Here is a 16,725-nt window from a genome sequence, read left to right on the forward strand (position 1 = left end):
CTCTGATTCACGTAACATGCATTACATATTCATGGCATGCTTGGTTCAACAGATAGATCACCTAATATCCAGTATGAAACTAATGTTACCTTGGTGTTGCGGTACCATCTCACCCAGCCAAAGTACAGTATGATGTGGCGTGCTCTAAGCTACCACGGCAGAGAGAGACTGCAGGTCTGCTTACCTGTAGCTGTAATTGGACAGACAGAGAGCTGTGTCAGGTGCCCAGAGAAGCATTGGGTCAAATGTCCACCTGATTTAAGCATAAACAGAACATATTTCCCTTTTTTATGGGCTTTTCTCTCTATACCTATTCTTACATTGAATAGAAGCACGAGAGTAGCATTATATTTACCAGCTATTTGGTCGGGGTGGAGAGCTAAGAAATTAAATTGTGGCGGAGAGTTTTGTCTCCCAGATTCGCCGTGTTGTGACCTTGATTTAATTCCAACACGTTAATTAATGCGCGAAGAAACCATCAATAAAGTCTAGCGCACTTTACAGTTCAAAGTGGAAAAAACATCTGCTTTGTTTTTTTCTGATATAAATAACAACATTGTCCATGCACTGTCATTTAAACATTGACAATAGCTAGGTACATGAGTAATCCTTTTGGAGACGGGACTGTAAATACATTGTAAATACCAATCCCTGGAGAAGAATGTAAAATCAGTCATATGGAAGCAAACTGAACATCATATCAAGATGACGTGTATTGGGTCCCCCACAGTGAAGTAGGCTATAAATAGCTGTACCATTATTCCACATTTTAATTGCGTGTCCTCATAATTTGTGTGGATGACATTTGGAGGCCCAATCTACAGGTCTGATCCTGTCCACTTCATGTATGCGTTTTAGACTATATGAGCTGGTTTTTCTCTGTTTTATTTTACAGTTTGTTTCATGTTAAATATTAGCCACTATCAGTAACATCCACATCTATATATATACACATCTAACACTAAAGTGACAGTTATATATATATATAACTGTCACTTTAGTATTAGTTGTTTTTTCAATTTGAATCTTACATATATTTTACATTATTCCGTTCCCTTTCTTTCCTCTCTCACGTCCCTGGTTCATGAGGGTCGCTAGCATCAGTGGATCATGTTAAGATAACGTTGTGCAGTAATTTAGGACATGTAGCCTCCTGAGTCATTATTTAACTCAGACAACACACAGCAGGTTAAACCTGGAGCCTGGCGCATAGTTCATGACGACTGGACCTTTGTCAATGTTATTGATCACATACAAATCGTTGGCTGGCCCTCGCTTCATACTCGTCGCCAAACCCACTGGCTCCACGTCATCTACAAGACCCTGCTAGGTAAAGTGCCCCCTTATCTCAGCTCGCTGGTCACCATAGCATCACCCACCTGTAGCACGAGCTCCAGCAGGTATATCTCTCTGGTCACCCCCAAAACCAATTCTTTCTTTGGCCGGCTCTCCTTCCAGTTCTCTGCTGTCAATGACTGGAACGAACTACAAAAATCTCTGAAACTGGAAACACTTATCTCCCTCACTAGCTTTAAGCACCAACTGTCAGAGCAGCTCACAGATTACTGCACCTGTACATAGCCCACTTATAATTTAGCCCAAACTACTACCTCTTTCCCTACTGTATTTCTTATATTTATTTTATTTATTTATTTATTTAGCTCCTTTGCACCCCATTATTTTTATTTCTACTTTGCACATTCTTCCTCTGCAAATCTACCATTCCAGTGTTTTACTTGCTATATTGAATTTACTTTGCCACCATGGCCTTTTTTTGCCTTTACCTCCCTTATCTCACCTCATTTGCTCACATCGTATATAGACTTGTTTATACTGTATTATTGACTGTATGTTTGTTTTACTCCATGTGTAACTCTGTGTCGTTGTATGTGTCGAACTGCTTTGCTTTATCTTGTTGTAAATGAGAACTTGTTCTCAACTTGCCTACCTGGTTAAATAAAGATGAAATAAAAAAAATAACAATTCTGAGCAGGAGTCAGAGCTATTTAAAGAAACTGGAACCCTGACCTGTTCACCTTGTCGTGCTGCTGATCCAGTTTATGCTGTTGTGCCTGTGGCTGTGTGTGTGTGTGACTGTGTGTGTGTGACTGTGTGTGTGACTGTGTGTAACTGTGTGACTGAGTGTAACTGTGTGTGTGACGGTGTGACTGTGTGTGACTGTGTGTGTGACTGTATGTGTGAATGTGTTTGTGTGACTCTGTGTGTGACTGTGTTTTTGTGACTGTGTCAGACATTGTGTGTCAAATCAAATGTTATTGATCACATACATTTATTTAGCAGATGTTATTGCAGGTGTTGTAAAATGCTTGTATAGTAGTATCTAACTAAATGCTTGTGTTTCTAGCTCCAACAGTAATATCTAACTAAATGCTTGTGATCCTAGCTCCAACAGTGCAGTAGTATCTAACTAAATGCTTGTGTTTCTAGCTCCAACAGTAATATCTAACTAAATGCTTGTGATCCTAGCTCCAACAGTGTAGTAGTATCTAACTAAATGCTTGTGTTTCTAGCTCCAACAGTAATATCTAACTAAATGCTTGTGATCCTAGCCCCAACAGTGTAGTAGTATCTAACTAAATGCTTGTGTTTCTAGCCCCAACAGTGTAGTAGTATCTAACTAAATGCTTGTGTTTCTAGCTCCAACAGATTAGTAATATCTAACTAAATGCTTGTGTTTCTAGCTCCAACAGATTAGTAGTATCTAACGAAATGCTTGTGTTTCTAGCTCCAACAGATTGGTAGTATCTAACTAAATGCGTGTGATCCTAACTCCAACAGTGATGTAGTATCTAACTAAATGCTTGTGTTTCTAGCTCCAACAGTGTAGTAGTATCTAACTAAATGCTTGTGATCCTAACTCCAACAGTGCAGTAGTATCTAACTAAATGCTTGTGTTCCTAGCTCCAACAGTGCAGTAATATCTAACTAAATGCTTGTGTTTCTAGCTCCAACAGTGTAGTAGTATCTAACTAAATGCTTGTGTTTCTAGCTCCAACAGTGCAGTGGTATCTAACTAAATGCTTGTGTTTCTAGCTCCAACAGTGCAGTAATATCTAACTAAATGCTTGTGTTTCTAGCTCCAACAGTGCAGTAATATCTAACTAAATGCTTGTGTTTCTAACTCCAACAGTGCAGTAATATCTAACTAAATGGTTGTGTTTCTAGCTCCAACAGTGCAGTAGTATCTAACTAATTGCTTGTGTTTCTAGCTCCAACAGTGCAGTAATATCTAACTAAATGCTTGTGTTTCCAGCTCCAACAGTGCAGTAGTATCTAACTAAATGCTTGTGTTTCTAGCTCCAACAGTGCGGTGGTATATAACAATGCACACAAATCTAAAGTAAAAGAATGGAGTTAAGAAATATATAAATATTAGGACGAGCAATGTCAGAGTGGCATTGACTAAAATACAGTAGAGTAGAATACAGTATATACATATGCAATGAGTGAAGCAGTATGTAAACATGTTAGGAAAAGTATAATTAAATGACTGAACAAATCATTTTAAATGGAACTGTAACTAAGTAAACTTATACTCTGTTTTATTATATCTGATTAACAACATGAGTTCATAAGAAGGGATTGTGTGACACGGACAAGGAGTAATTAAAGTTAATGAACACCATTCCAACTAGGAAGAAACGAATGGGTTGTGGATTAAGTAAACTGATAAGGTAGTTAACCTATGGTTGAACCGACGAAACTGAGCTCTGGGGAGTTGTAGATAAGGCAGTGATTGCATTCCTAGGTTTTCTGTTAATTAGAACTGTCAGCTAAGTGGTGATCGATAATGGTGAGGAGTCAAAAGTTAATTCAGTTATGTTGTGTGTCCTGTGTATGTACTAGGGGGGTCAGAATGAACTCAGGGTTGAGTAACTTGGTGGTAGCTGGCTAGTGATGGCTATTTAACAGTCTGATGGCCTTGAGATAGAAGCTGTTGTTCAGTCTCTGGTTCCCAGCTTTGATGCACCTGCACTGACCTCACCTTCTGGATGATAGCGGGGTGAACAGGCAGTGGCTCGGGTGGTTGATGTCCTTGATGATCTTTTTGGCCTTCCTGTGACATCGGGTGCTGCAGGTGTCCTGGAGGGCAGGCAGTGTGCCCCTGGTGATGCGTCGGGCAGATCGCACCACCCTCTGGAGAGCCTTGCGGTTGCTGGCGGTTCAGTTGGTATACATCTGTGTGTGTGACTGCGTGTGTGCGTCCATAAGAAAAGGAGACCCAGTACCCAGTGATAACCAGTTTATTCTTAGCTCCATGTTACTGTAGGCTATGTACATAATTGACAGAGCAGAGTGAGGCACATTGTCTGAACACTTCTACACAATATACTGGATGTATAGCACTGGTGATGCTAACACAAGGCTAAAGCATACAACATGTGATGCTAGTTCTGGGCTAAAGTATAGCATATGTGATGCTAGTTATATGCTAAAGTATTGCCCATGTTATCACAATACCTAAGTATAGCACTGATGATGCTAAAGCTAGGCTAAAGTAAGCTAAAGCAAAGCCAAGGTGATGTTAACAATCTGGTAAAGTATAGTGCTAGCAACGCTAGGTTAAAGTATAGCACATGTGATGCTAAAGTAGCATAGCACATGCAATGCTAGGTTAAATGCTAGGCTGACACTAGGCTAAAGTAATGTGAAGCACCTTTGATTGTGGCGAGAACCCCAGCTGACTGCATACAAGTGAGTGAGGAACTAACGCGACACACCATACAGAAAGAGACAGAGAGCCGTGTCATGTTGCTGGTGACAGTATTGAACCAGTGTGACAGCAGCAGATAGTTATAATACAACCTAAACCTAGTTTCTATATGGGCCAGTTTCCCAGACAAAGATTAAGCCTAGTCCTGGACTAAAAGGTGCTTTCAATAGAGAATCTCCATTGAGCTTTATTTTTTGTCCAGGACTAGGTTTATCCTGTAGTGTCGGTCCGGATGAGCTAGGGTCGGTCCGAATGAGTTGGGGTCGGTCCGGATGAGTTGGGGTCGGTCCATATGAGTTGGGGTCGGTCCATATGAGTTGGGGTCGGTCCATATGAGTTGGGGTCGGTCCGGATGAGGTAGGGTCGGTCCGGATGAGCTAGGGTCGGTCCGGATGAGTTAGGGTCGGTCCGGATGAGTTGGGGTCGGTCCGGATGAGTTGGGGTCGGTCCGGATGAGTTGGGGTCGGTCCGGATGAGTTGGGGTCGGTCCATATGAGTTGGGGTCGGTCCATATGAGTTGGGGTCGGTCCGAATGAGTTGGGGTCGGTCCGAATGAGTTGGGGTCGGTCCGGATGAGTTGGGGTCGGTCCGAATGAGTTGGGGTCGGTCCGGATGAGTTGGGGTCGGTCCGAATGAGTTGGGGTCGGTCCATATGAGTTGGGGTCGGTCCGAATGAGTTGGGGTCGGTCCGGATGAGTTGGGGTCGGTCCGGATGAGTTGGGGTCGGTCCATATGAGTTGGGGTCGGTCCATATGAGTTGGGGTCGGTCCGGATGAGTTGGGGTCGGTCCATATGAGTTGGGGTCGGTCCATATGAGTTGGGGTCGGTCCATATGAGTTGGGGTCGGTCCGGATGAGGTAGGGTCGGTCCGGATGAGCTAGGGTCGGTCCGGATGAGTTAGGGTCGGTCCGGATGAGCTAGGGTCGGTCCGGATGAGCTAGGGTCGGTCCGGATGAGCTAGGGTCGGTCCGGATGAGCTAGGGACGGTCAGGATGAGATAGGGACGGTCTGGATGAGTTGGGGTCGGTCCGGATGAGTTGGGGTCGGTCCGGATGAGTTGGGGTCGGTCCGGATGAGTTGGGGTCGGTCCGGATGAGCTGGGGTCGGTCCGGATGAGCTAGGGTCGGTCCGGATGAGCTAGGGTCGGTCCGGATGAGCTAGGGTCGGTCCGGATGAGCTAGGGTCGGTCCGGATGAGTTAGAGTCGGTCCGGATGAGTTAGGGTCGGTCCGGATGAGTTAGGGTCGGTCCGGATGAGTTAGGGTCGGTCCGGATGAGTTAGGGTCGGTCCGGATGAGTTAGGGTCGGTCCGGATGAGTTAGGATTGGTCTGGATGAGTTAGCCACGTTGTGATTACTTTCTAGTCACTAGTGCATTAGTATGAATGACCCTGTGCATGTAATACATACAGCCATACAGGTGTGTAAAGCCTAATCTTACAAAACAAAATTATTTTTATTTAGTACATATTATGTCCATTGTTGTATACAACATCAAAATACTAGAGTAGCACATTCTCAGAGATTTCTTCTAACACATCTTTATATTCTAGTCTAAATAAATTCAAACCATGATTTTGACATCATTTCAGAGGAACAGGAGATAATAGTTAACAGGTCATGTATCTACCGCTCTCCCTAGGTAGAGAAGATAAGAACAGCCAGGTAGAGAGAGCAGAGAAATAGGAGAGAACTAGTTATGGTAGAGAAGATAAGAACAGCCAGGTAGAGAGAGCAGAGAAATAGGAGAGAAATAGTTACGGTAGAGAAGATAAGAACAGCCAGGTAGAGAGAGCAGATAAATAGGAGAAAACTAGTTATGGTAGAGAAGATAAGAACAGCCAGGTAGAGAGAGCAGAGAAATAGGAGAGAACTAGTTATGGTAGAGAAGATAAGAACAGCCAGGTAGTAGAGCAGAGAAATAGGAGAGAACTAGTTATGTTAGAGAAGATAAGAACAGCCAGGTAGAGAGAGCAGAGAAATAGGAGAGAACTAGTTATGGTAGAGAAGATAAGAACAGCCAGGTAGAGAGATCAGAGAAATAGGAGAGAGAGAACTAGTTATGATAGAGAGAGAGAGAACTAGTTATGATAGAGGAGAGAGAACTAGTTATGGTAGAGAAGATAAGAACAGCCAGGTAGAGAGAGCAGAGAAATAGGAGAGAACTAGTTATGGTAGAGAAGATAAGAACAGCCAGGTAGAGAGAGCAGAGAAATAGGAGAGAGAGAACTAGTGATAGAGGAGAGAGAACTAGTTATGATAGAGAGAGAGAGAACTAGTTATGATAGAGGAGAGAGAGAGAACTAGTTATGGTAGAGGAGAGAGAGAACTAGTTATGATAGAGGAGAGAGAGAACTAATTATGGTAGAGGAGAGAGAGAACAAGTTATGATAGAGGAGAGAGAGAACTAGTTATGATAGAGGAGAGAGAGAACTAGTTATGATAGAGGAGAGAGAGAACTAGTTATGGTAGAGGAGAGAACTAGTTATGATAGAGGAGAGAGAACTAGTTATGATAGAGGAGCGAGAACTAGTTATGATAGAGGAGAGAGAGAACTAGTTATGATAGAGGAGAGAACTAGTTATGATAGAGGAGAGAGAGAACTAGTTATGATAGAGGAGAAGGATAACTAGTTATGATAGAGGAGAGAGAGAACTAGTTATGATAGAGGAGAGAGAACTACTTATGATAGAGGAGAGAGAGAGAACTAGTTATGATAGAGGAGAGAGACAACTAGTTATGATAGAGGAGAGAGAACTAGTTATGATATAGAGAGAAATAGTTATGATAGAGGAGAGAGAACTAGTTATGATAGAGGAGAGATAACTAGTTATGATAGAGGAGAGATAACTAGTTATGATAGAGGATAGAGAACTAGTTATGGTAGAGGAGAGAACTAGTTATGATAGAGGAGAGATAACTAGTTATGATAGAGGAGAGAGAACTAGTTATGATAGAGGAGAGAGAGAACTAGTTATGATAGAGGAGAGAGATAACTAGTTATGATAGAGGAGAGAGAACTAGTTATGATAGAGGATAGAGAACTAGTTATGGTAGAGGAGAGAACTAGTTATGATAGAGGAGAGAGAACGAGTTATGATAGAGGATAGAGAACTACATGTAGTTATGATAGAGGAGAGAACTAGTTATGATAGAGGAGAGATAACTAGTTATGATAGAGGAGAGAACTAGTTATGATAGAGGAGAGAGAACTAGTTATGATAGAGGAGAGAAATAGTTATGATAGAGGAGAGAACTAGTTATGATAGAGGAGAGAGAACTAGTTATGATAGAGGAGAGAGAGAGAAATAAAGAGTGAGGATAGACGAACAAAAAGCATTCTAAATGAGATACAAGCAGAGTGTAGGAAGAGGAGGAGGAAGAGGAGGAGGAGGAAGAAGAGGAAGAGGAGGAGGAAGAGGAGGAGGAAGAAGAGGAGGAAGAAGAGGAGGGTCTCGCTGGCAGATGAAGAGTTGAGGCTTCCAGGATTGGCTCAGAGAAGAAGAAGTAAGAAGAGGGAGAGGACAAGGTGCCAGCGTTACTTTCCTACAAAGAGATGCAACGTAAAAGAGGAGAGGGGGAGTGAGAGAGAAGAGGAGAGGGGGAGTGAGAGAGAAGAGGAGAGGTGGATGGAGAGAGAAGAGGAGAGGGGGAGTGAGAGAGAAGAGGAGAGGTGGATGGAGAGACAAGAGGAGAAGGGGAGTGAGAGAGAAGAGGAGAGGTGGATGGAGAGAGAAGAGGAGAGGGGGAGTGAGAGAGAAGAGGAGAGGGGGAGTGAGAGAGAAGAGGAGAGGGGGAGTGAGAGAGAAGATGAGAGGGGGAGTGAGAGAGAAGAGGAGAGGGGGAGTGAGAGAGTAGAGGAGAGGGGGAGTGAGAGAGAAGAGGAGAGGTGGATGGAGAGAGAAGAGGATAGGTGGATGGAGAGAGAAGAGGAGAGGTGGATGGAGAGAGAAGAGGATAGGTGGATGGAGAGAGAAGAGGAGAGGTGGATGGAGAGAGAAGAGGAGAGGTGGATAGAGAGAGAAGAGGAGAGGTGGATGGAGAGAGAAGAGGAGAGGGGGAGTGAGAGAGAGAGAAGAGGAGAGGGGGAGTGAGAGAGAAGAGGAGAGGGGGATGGAGAGAGAAGAGGAGAGGGGGAGTGAGAGAGAGAAGAGGAGAAGGGGAGTGAGAGAGAAGATGAGAGGGGGAGTGAGAGAGAAGAGGAGAGGGGGAGTGAGAGAGTAGAGGAGAGGGGGAGTGAGAGAGAAGAGGAGAGGTGGATGGAGAGAGAAGAGGATAGGTGGATGGAGAGAGAAGAGGAGAGGTGGATGGAGAGAGAAGAGGATAGGTGGATGGAGAGAGAAGAGGAGAGGTGGATGGAGAGAGAAGAGGAGAGGTGGATAGAGAGAGAAGAGGAGAGGTGGATGGAGAGAGAAGAGGAGAGGGGGAGTGAGAGAGAGAGAAGAGGAGAGGGGGAGTGAGAGAGAAGAGGAGAGGGGGATGGAGAGAGAAGAGGAGAGGGGGAGTGAGAGAGAGAAGAGGAGAGGGGGAGTGAGAGAGAAGAGGAGAGGGGGAGTGAGAGAGAAGAGGAGAGGTGGATGGAGAGAGAGGGAGAGACAGCAGTCATTAATGAAGTCAATATTCCTATCTGTGAACTTCTCCTAACTAGAAAGACTCCTATATCAAATACCTATTAACAATACAAACCTGCTTGGAAACATTTTGTCACTCATTTGAATATGCCTATGTAATCATTCCTGTTTCATTAAATGGGGTCTTTATTAAAGGCATCAGTGCTCCCTCTTGATGACATCAATGAATACAGAGGAGGAGGAGGAGGAGGGAGGGGAGGAGGAGGAGGAGGGGGAAGAGGAGGAGGAGGGGGAGGGGGAAGAGGACTGGTAGGTGGAGGGGGTAGGAGGAGGAGGGGGAAGAGGACTGGTAGGTGGAGGGGGGAGGAGGAGGAGGGGGAAGAGGACTGGTAGGTGGAAGGAGGAGGGGAAAGAGGAGGAAGAGTTGTGGACTCACATTACTGCCTGGGGTCGGACTCAGTGGCCATGGTGACGTAATTGGTTGGCAACAGCCCCGTGACCCCGTTGACCTCTCCAATCCACCAATCAGGGTTGTCACTGTCCATAACGTTGATCAGCTGACAATTGGAGAAGTTCATCAAGTCCTAATTGGCTGCTGTGAAGTTGTACCTGGCGATGACCTGGCACAATGGGGTCAAGGGGCGGGGTCAGAGATGCAGGAGGAGGAGTTAGGGGCATCAGTGAAATAGAAGGGGAAACAAAGATTAGAACTCTCCTTTGTATCCCCCCCCCCCCCCCCCCCACCCGGGTACAGAGGGGTTACAGAGGGGTTACAGAGCCCTCAGAAAGTATTCACACCAAGGTTATAGAGGGGTCACACCCAGGTTATAGACGGGTTATAGAGGGGTCATACCCAGGTTATAGAGGGGTTATAGAGGGGTCACACCCAGGTTATAGACGGGTTATAGAGGGGTCATACCCAGGTTATAGAGGGGTTATAGAGGGGTCACACCCAGGTTATAGAGGGGTTATAGAGGGGTCATACCCAGGTTATAGAGGGGTTACAGAGCCCTCAGAAAGTATTCACACCAAGGTTATAGAGGGGTTATAGAGGGGTCACACCCAGGTTATAGAGGGGTTATAGAGGGGTCATACCCAGGTTATAGAGGGATTATAGAGGGGTCACACCCAGGTTATAGAGGGGTCACACCCAGGTTATAGAGGGGTTACAGAGCCCTCAGAAAGTATTCACACCAAGGTTATAGAGGGGTTATAGAGGGGTTATAGAGGGGTCATACCCAGGTTATAGAGGGGTTTCACAACCCTCAGAAAGTATTCACACCCAGGTTATAGAGGGGTCACACCCAGGTTATAGAGGGGTCAGACCCAGGATATAGAGGGGTTATAGAGGGGTCACACCCAGGTTATAGAGGGGTTACAGAGCCCTCAGAAAGTATTCACACCAAGGTTATAGAGGGGTTATAGAGGGGTTATAGAGAGGTCATACCCAGGTTATAGAGGGGTTACACAATCCTCAGAAAGTATTCACACCCAGGTTATAGAGGGGTCAGACCCAGGATATAGAGGGGTTATAGAGGGGTCACACCCAGGTTATAGAGGGGTTACACACCATGATTTTAGAAATGTTTACAAATTAATTCAAAATGAAAAGCTGAGTCAATAAGTATTCAACTCCTTTGTTATGACAAGCCTCAATAAGTTCAGGAGTAAACATTTGCTTAACAAGTCACATAATAAGTTGTATGGACTTGGTAGATGAGTGAAACAAAAAAGAAGACATTGAATATTCCTTGAGCATGGTGACGTTATTAATTACACTGGATGGTGTATCAATACACCCAGTCACTACAAAGATACAGGCGTCCTTCCTAATTCAGTTGCCGGAGAGGAAGGAAACCCCTCAGGGATTTTACCATAAGGCCAATGGTGACTTTAAAACAGTTACAGAGTTGAATGACTGTGATAGGAGAAAACTGAGGATGGATCAACATCATTGTAGTTACTCCACAATACTAACCTAAATGACAGAGTGAAAGAAGGAAGCCTGTACAGAATAAAAACATTATGTTTGCAATAAGTGACTAAAAGGAAACTGCTAAAAAATGAGCAAAGAAATGAACTTTGTCCTGAATATAAAGCGTTACGTTGGGGGTAAATCCATTACTGAGCACCACTCTTTATGTTTTCAAGCATGGTGGTGGCTCCATCTTGTTATGGGTATGATTGTCATCGGCAAGGACTAGAGAGTTTTTTAGGATGAAAAGAAACGGAATAGAGCAAAGCACAGGCACAATCCTAGACGAAAACCTGGTTCAGTCTATTTTCCACAAAAGACACTAGGAGACAAATGCACCTTTCAGCAGGTCAATAACCTAAAACACAAGGCCAAATATACACTGGAGTTGCTTACCAAGACTACATCGTATGTTCCTGAGTGGCCTAATTATGGTTTTGACTTAAATCTACTTAAATCTATGGCAAAACTTGAAGAATTTTAAACATGTGCAAATATTGCACAATCCAGGAGTGGATTGAAAGCTCTTTTACCCAGAAAGACTCACAGCTGTAATCGCTGCCAAAGGTGATTCTAACATGTATTGACCCAGGGGTGTGAATAATTATGGAAATGTGATCTTTGTACAGTATATTTCATTTTCAAGCATTTCAAAAACATGTTTTCAATTTGTCATTATTGGGTATTGTGTGTAGATGGGTGATAATTGTTGTTTATTTATTCGATTTTGAATGCAGGAATAAGTCCAGGGGTATGAATACATTCTGAAGGCAAAGTAACTGCTTTAATGTCTTTGGACCCCAGGAAGAGTAGCTGCTGCCTTGGCATGAACTAATGGGGATCCATAATAAACCACAGGAAGAGTAGCTGCTGCCTTGACAGGAACTAATGGGGATCCATAATAAACCCTAGGAAGAGTAGCTGCTGCCTTGACAGGAACTAATGGCAATCCATAATAAAACCCAGGAAGAGTAGCTGCTGCCTTAGCAGGAACTAATAGGGATCTATAATAAACCCCAGGAAGAGTAGCTGTTGCCTTGACAGGAACTAATGGGGATCCATAATAAACCCCAGGAAGAGTAGCTGCTGCCTTAGCAAGAACTAATGGGGATCCATAATAAACCCCAGGAAGAGTAGCTGCTGCCTTGACAGGAACTAATGGGGATCCATAATAAACCCCAGGAAGAGTAGCTGCTGCCTTGGCAGGAACTAATGGGGATCCACAATAAACCCCAGGAAGAGTAGCTTCCTCTTTAGTGGGTAAAGAGGGGTATAGTGGGGTATAGAGGGTGTAGTTGGGTATAGAAGGGTATAGAGGGTATAGAGGCTATATAGTGTATAGAGGGGTATAGTGGGGTATAGAGGGGTATAGTGGGGTATAGAGGCTATATAGTGTATAGAGGGATATAGAGGGGTATAGAAGGATAGAGTGGGTATAGTGGGCATAGTGGGGTGTAGTGGGTATAGAGGTTATATAGTCTATATATATATAGAGGGTATAGTGAGTAATGAGGGTATAGAGGCTATATAGTGTATAGCGGGGTATAGTGGGGTATAGAAGGATATAGTGGGTTTAGAGGGGTATAGAGGTTATGTAGGCTATATAGGGTATAGTGGGTATAGTGGGGTGTAGTGGGTATAGAGGTTATATAGTCTATGTAGGGTATAGTGGGTATAGATGGTATAGTCAGTATATAGGCTATAGATGTTATAGTGGGTATAGAGGGGTATAGTGGGTATAGAGGGGTGTAGAGGGGTATAGTGGGAATAGAGGATATATAGTCTATGTAGGGTATAGTGGGTATAGATAGTAAAGTCAGTATATAGGCTATAGATGTTATAGTGGGTATAAAGGGGTATAGTGGGTATAGAGGGGTGTAGAGGGGTATAGTGGCTATAGAGGGGTATAGTGGGGATATAGTCTATAGAGGGGTATAGTGGCTATAGAGGGGATATAGGATATAGAGGGGTATAGAGGGGTATAGTGGCTATAGAGGGGTGTAGAAGGGTATAGTGGGTATAGAGGGGTATAGTGGGTGTATATGCTATTTAGGGTATCGTTGGTATAGTGGGGATATAGGCTATAGAGGGCTGTAGAGGGGTATAGTGGGTATAGTTGGTATAGTGGGGATATAGGCTATAGAGGGCTGTAGAGGGGTATAGTGGGTATAGTTGGTATAGTGGGGATATAGGCTATAGAGAGGTGTAGTGTAGAGGTTGACCGATTAATTATATTTTGCCAATTTTTTTTACACCCTCATTTATTTATTTAACTAGGCAAGTCAGTTAAGAACAAATTCTTATTTTCAATGATGGCCTAGGAACAGTGGGTTAACTGCCTGTTTAGGAGGGCAGAACAACAGATTTGTACCTTGTCAGCTCAGGGGATCCAATCTTGCAACCTTACAGTTAACTAGTCCAATGCAATAATGACCTGCCTCTCTCTCGTTGTACTCCACAAGGAGACTGCCTGTTACGCGAATGCAGCAAGCCAAGGTAAGTTGCTAGCTAGCATTAAACTGATCTTATAAAAAATAATCAATCATAATCACTTGTTAACTACACATGGTTGATTATATTACTAGATATTATCTAGCGTGTCCTGCATTGCATATAATCTGACAGCATACAAGCATCTAAGTATCTGACTGAGCGATGGTAGGCAGAAGCAGGCGCGTAAACATTCATTCAAACAGCACTTTCGTGCGTTTTGCCAGCAGCTCTTAGTTGTGCGTCAAGCATTGCGCTGTTTATGACTTCAAACTCCCGAGATGAGGCTGGTGTAACCGAAGTGAAATGGCTAGCTAGTTAACGCGCTCTAATAGCGTTTCAAACGTCACTCGCTCTGAGACTTGGAGTGGTTTTTCCCCTTGCTCTGCATGGGTAACGCTGCTTAGAGGGTGGCTGTTGTCGTTGTGTTCCTGGTTCGAGCCCAGGGAGGAGCGAGGAGAGGGACGGAAGCTATACTGTTACACTGGCAATACTAAAGTGCCTATAAGAACATCCAATAGTCAAAGGTTAATGAAATACAAATGGTATAGAGGGAAATAGTCCTATAATTCCTATAATAATAGTGGGTATATAGGCTATATAGGGGTATAGTGGGTATGAGGGGTATAGTTAAAAAAAAACATTATTTCACCTTTATTTAACCAGGTTGGCAAGTCGAGAACAAGTTCTCATTTACAACTGCGACCTGGCCAAGATAAAGCAAAGCAGTTCGATACATACAACAACACAGAGTTACACATGGAGTAAAACAAACATACAGTCAATAATACAGTATAAACAAGTCTATATACGATGTGAGCAAATGAGGTGAGATAAGGGAGGTAAAGGGAGAAAAAGGTAATGGTGGCAAAGTAAATACAATATAGCAAGTAAAACACTGGAATGGTAGATTTGCAGTGGAAGAATGTGCAAAGTAGAAATAAAAATAATGGGGTGCAATGGAGCAAAATAAATAAATAAATAAAATGAATACAGTAGGGAAAGAGGTAGTTGTTTGGGCTAAATTATAGGTGGGCTATGTACAGGTGCAGTAGTCTGTGAGCTGCTCTGACAGCTGGTGCTTAAGCTAGTGAGGGAGATAAGTGTTTCCAGTTTCAGAGATTTTTGTAGTTCGTTCCAGTCATTGGCAGCAGAGAACTGGAAGGAGAGGCGGCCAAAGAAAGAATTGGTTTTGGGGGTGACTAGAGAGATATACCTGCTGGAGCGTGTGCTACAGGTGGGAGATGCAATGGTGACCAGCGAGCTGAGATAAGGGGGGACTTTACCTAGCAGGGTCTTGTAGATGACATGGAGCCAGTGGGTTTGGCGACGAGTATGAAGCGAGGGCCAGCCAACGAGAGCGTACAGGTCGCAATGGTGGGTAGTGTATGGGGCTTTGGTGACAAAACGGATGGCACTGTGATAGACTGCATCCAATTTATTGAGTAGGGTATTGGAGGCTATTTTGTAAATGACATCGCCAAAGTCGAGGATCGGTAGGATAGTCAGTTTTACAAGGGTATGTTTGGCAGCATGAGTGAAGGATGCTTTGTTGCGAAATAGAAAGCAAATTCTAGATTTAACTTTGGATTGGAGATGTTTGATGTGAGTCTGGAAGGAGAGTTTACAGTCTAACCAGACACCTAGGTATTTGTAGTTGTCCACATATTCAAGTCAGAACCATCCAGTGTAGTGATGCTGGACGGGCGGGCAGGTGCAGGCAGCGATCGGTTGAAGAGCATGCATTTAGTTTTACTTGTATTTAAGAGCAATTGGAGGCCATGGAAGGAGAGTTGTATGGCATTGAAGCTTGTCTGGAAGTTAGTTAACACAGTGTCCAAAGAAGGGCCAGAAGAATACAGAATGGTGTCGTCTGCGTAGAGGTGGATCAGAGAATCACCAGCAGCAAGAGCGACATCATTGATGTATACAGAGAAGAGAGTCGGTCCAAGAATTGAACCCTGTGGCACCCACATAGAGACTGCCAGAGGTCCGGACAAAAGGCCCTCCAATTTGACTTACTTGGTAAACCAGGCGAGGCAGTCATTTGAGAAACCAAGGCTATCGAGTTTGCCGATGAGGATGTGGTGATTGACAGAAACGAAAGCCTTGGCCAGGTCGATGAAGACGGCTACACAGTACTGTCTTTTATCGATGGCGGTTATGATATCGTTTAGTACCTTGAGCGTGGCTGAGGTGTACCCATGACCAGCTCTGAAACCAGATTGCATAGCGGAGAAGGTACGGTGGGATTCGAAATGGTCGGTAATCTGTTTGTTGACTTGGCTTTCGAAGACCTTAGAAAGGCAGGGTAGAATAGATATAGGTCTGTAACAGTTTGGGTCTAGAGTGTCTCCAACTTTGAAGAGGGGGATGACCGCGGCATCTTTCCAATCTTTGGGAATCTCAGACGATACGAAAGAGAGGTTGAACAGGCTCGTAATAGGGGTTGCAACAATTTCGGCAGATAGTTTTAGAAAGAGAGGGTCCAGATTGTCTAGCCCAGCTGATTTGTAGGGGTCCAATTTTGCAGATCTTTCAGAACATCAGCTGACTGGATTTGGGAGAAGGAGAAACGGGGAAGGCTTGGGGTTGCTGTGGTATAGTGGGTAGAGGGTATAGAGGGGTATAGTGGGTATTTAGGTCATAGTGGGTATAGAGGGGTATAGTGGGTATTTAGGTCATAGTGGGTATAGTGGGTAGAGGGTATAGAGAGGTATAGTGGGTATTTAGGTCATAGTGGGTATAGTGGGTAGAGGGTATAGAGGGGTATAGTGGGTATTTAGGTTATAGTGGGTATAGTGGGTATTTAGGTTATAGTGGGTATAGTGGGTAGAGGGTATAGAGGGGTATAGTGGGTATTTAGGTCATAGTGGGTAGAGGGTATAGAGGGGTATAGTGGGTATTTAGGTCATAGTGGGTAGAGGGTATAGAGGGGTATAGTGGGTATTTAGGT

The 16,725-nt window shown here is 44.0% G+C and overlaps 1 protein-coding gene across 1 annotated transcript in view; it reads right to left on the reverse strand.

The window, feature by feature from the left end:
• Positions 1-7,493: 7,493 nt before the first annotated feature.
• Positions 7,494-16,725, reverse strand: part of LOC110513701 (intersectin-2-like) — a 113,054-nt gene continuing 103,822 nt past the window's right edge. Inside the window, exons 28-29 of the mRNA XM_036986810.1 lie at positions 9,741-9,924; positions 7,494-8,279 (exon numbers count right to left, since the gene is read on the reverse strand). Coding sequence (XP_036842705.1) covers positions 9,839-9,924 — 86 coding nt within the window. The 3' untranslated portion in view covers positions 7,494-8,279; positions 9,741-9,838. The remainder of the gene's footprint in view (positions 8,280-9,740; positions 9,925-16,725) is intronic.

Source organism: Oncorhynchus mykiss, chromosome 8, assembly GCF_013265735.2.
Source record: "Oncorhynchus mykiss isolate Arlee chromosome 8, USDA_OmykA_1.1, whole genome shotgun sequence".
Classification (NCBI taxonomy): domain Eukaryota; kingdom Metazoa; phylum Chordata; class Actinopteri; order Salmoniformes; family Salmonidae; genus Oncorhynchus; species Oncorhynchus mykiss.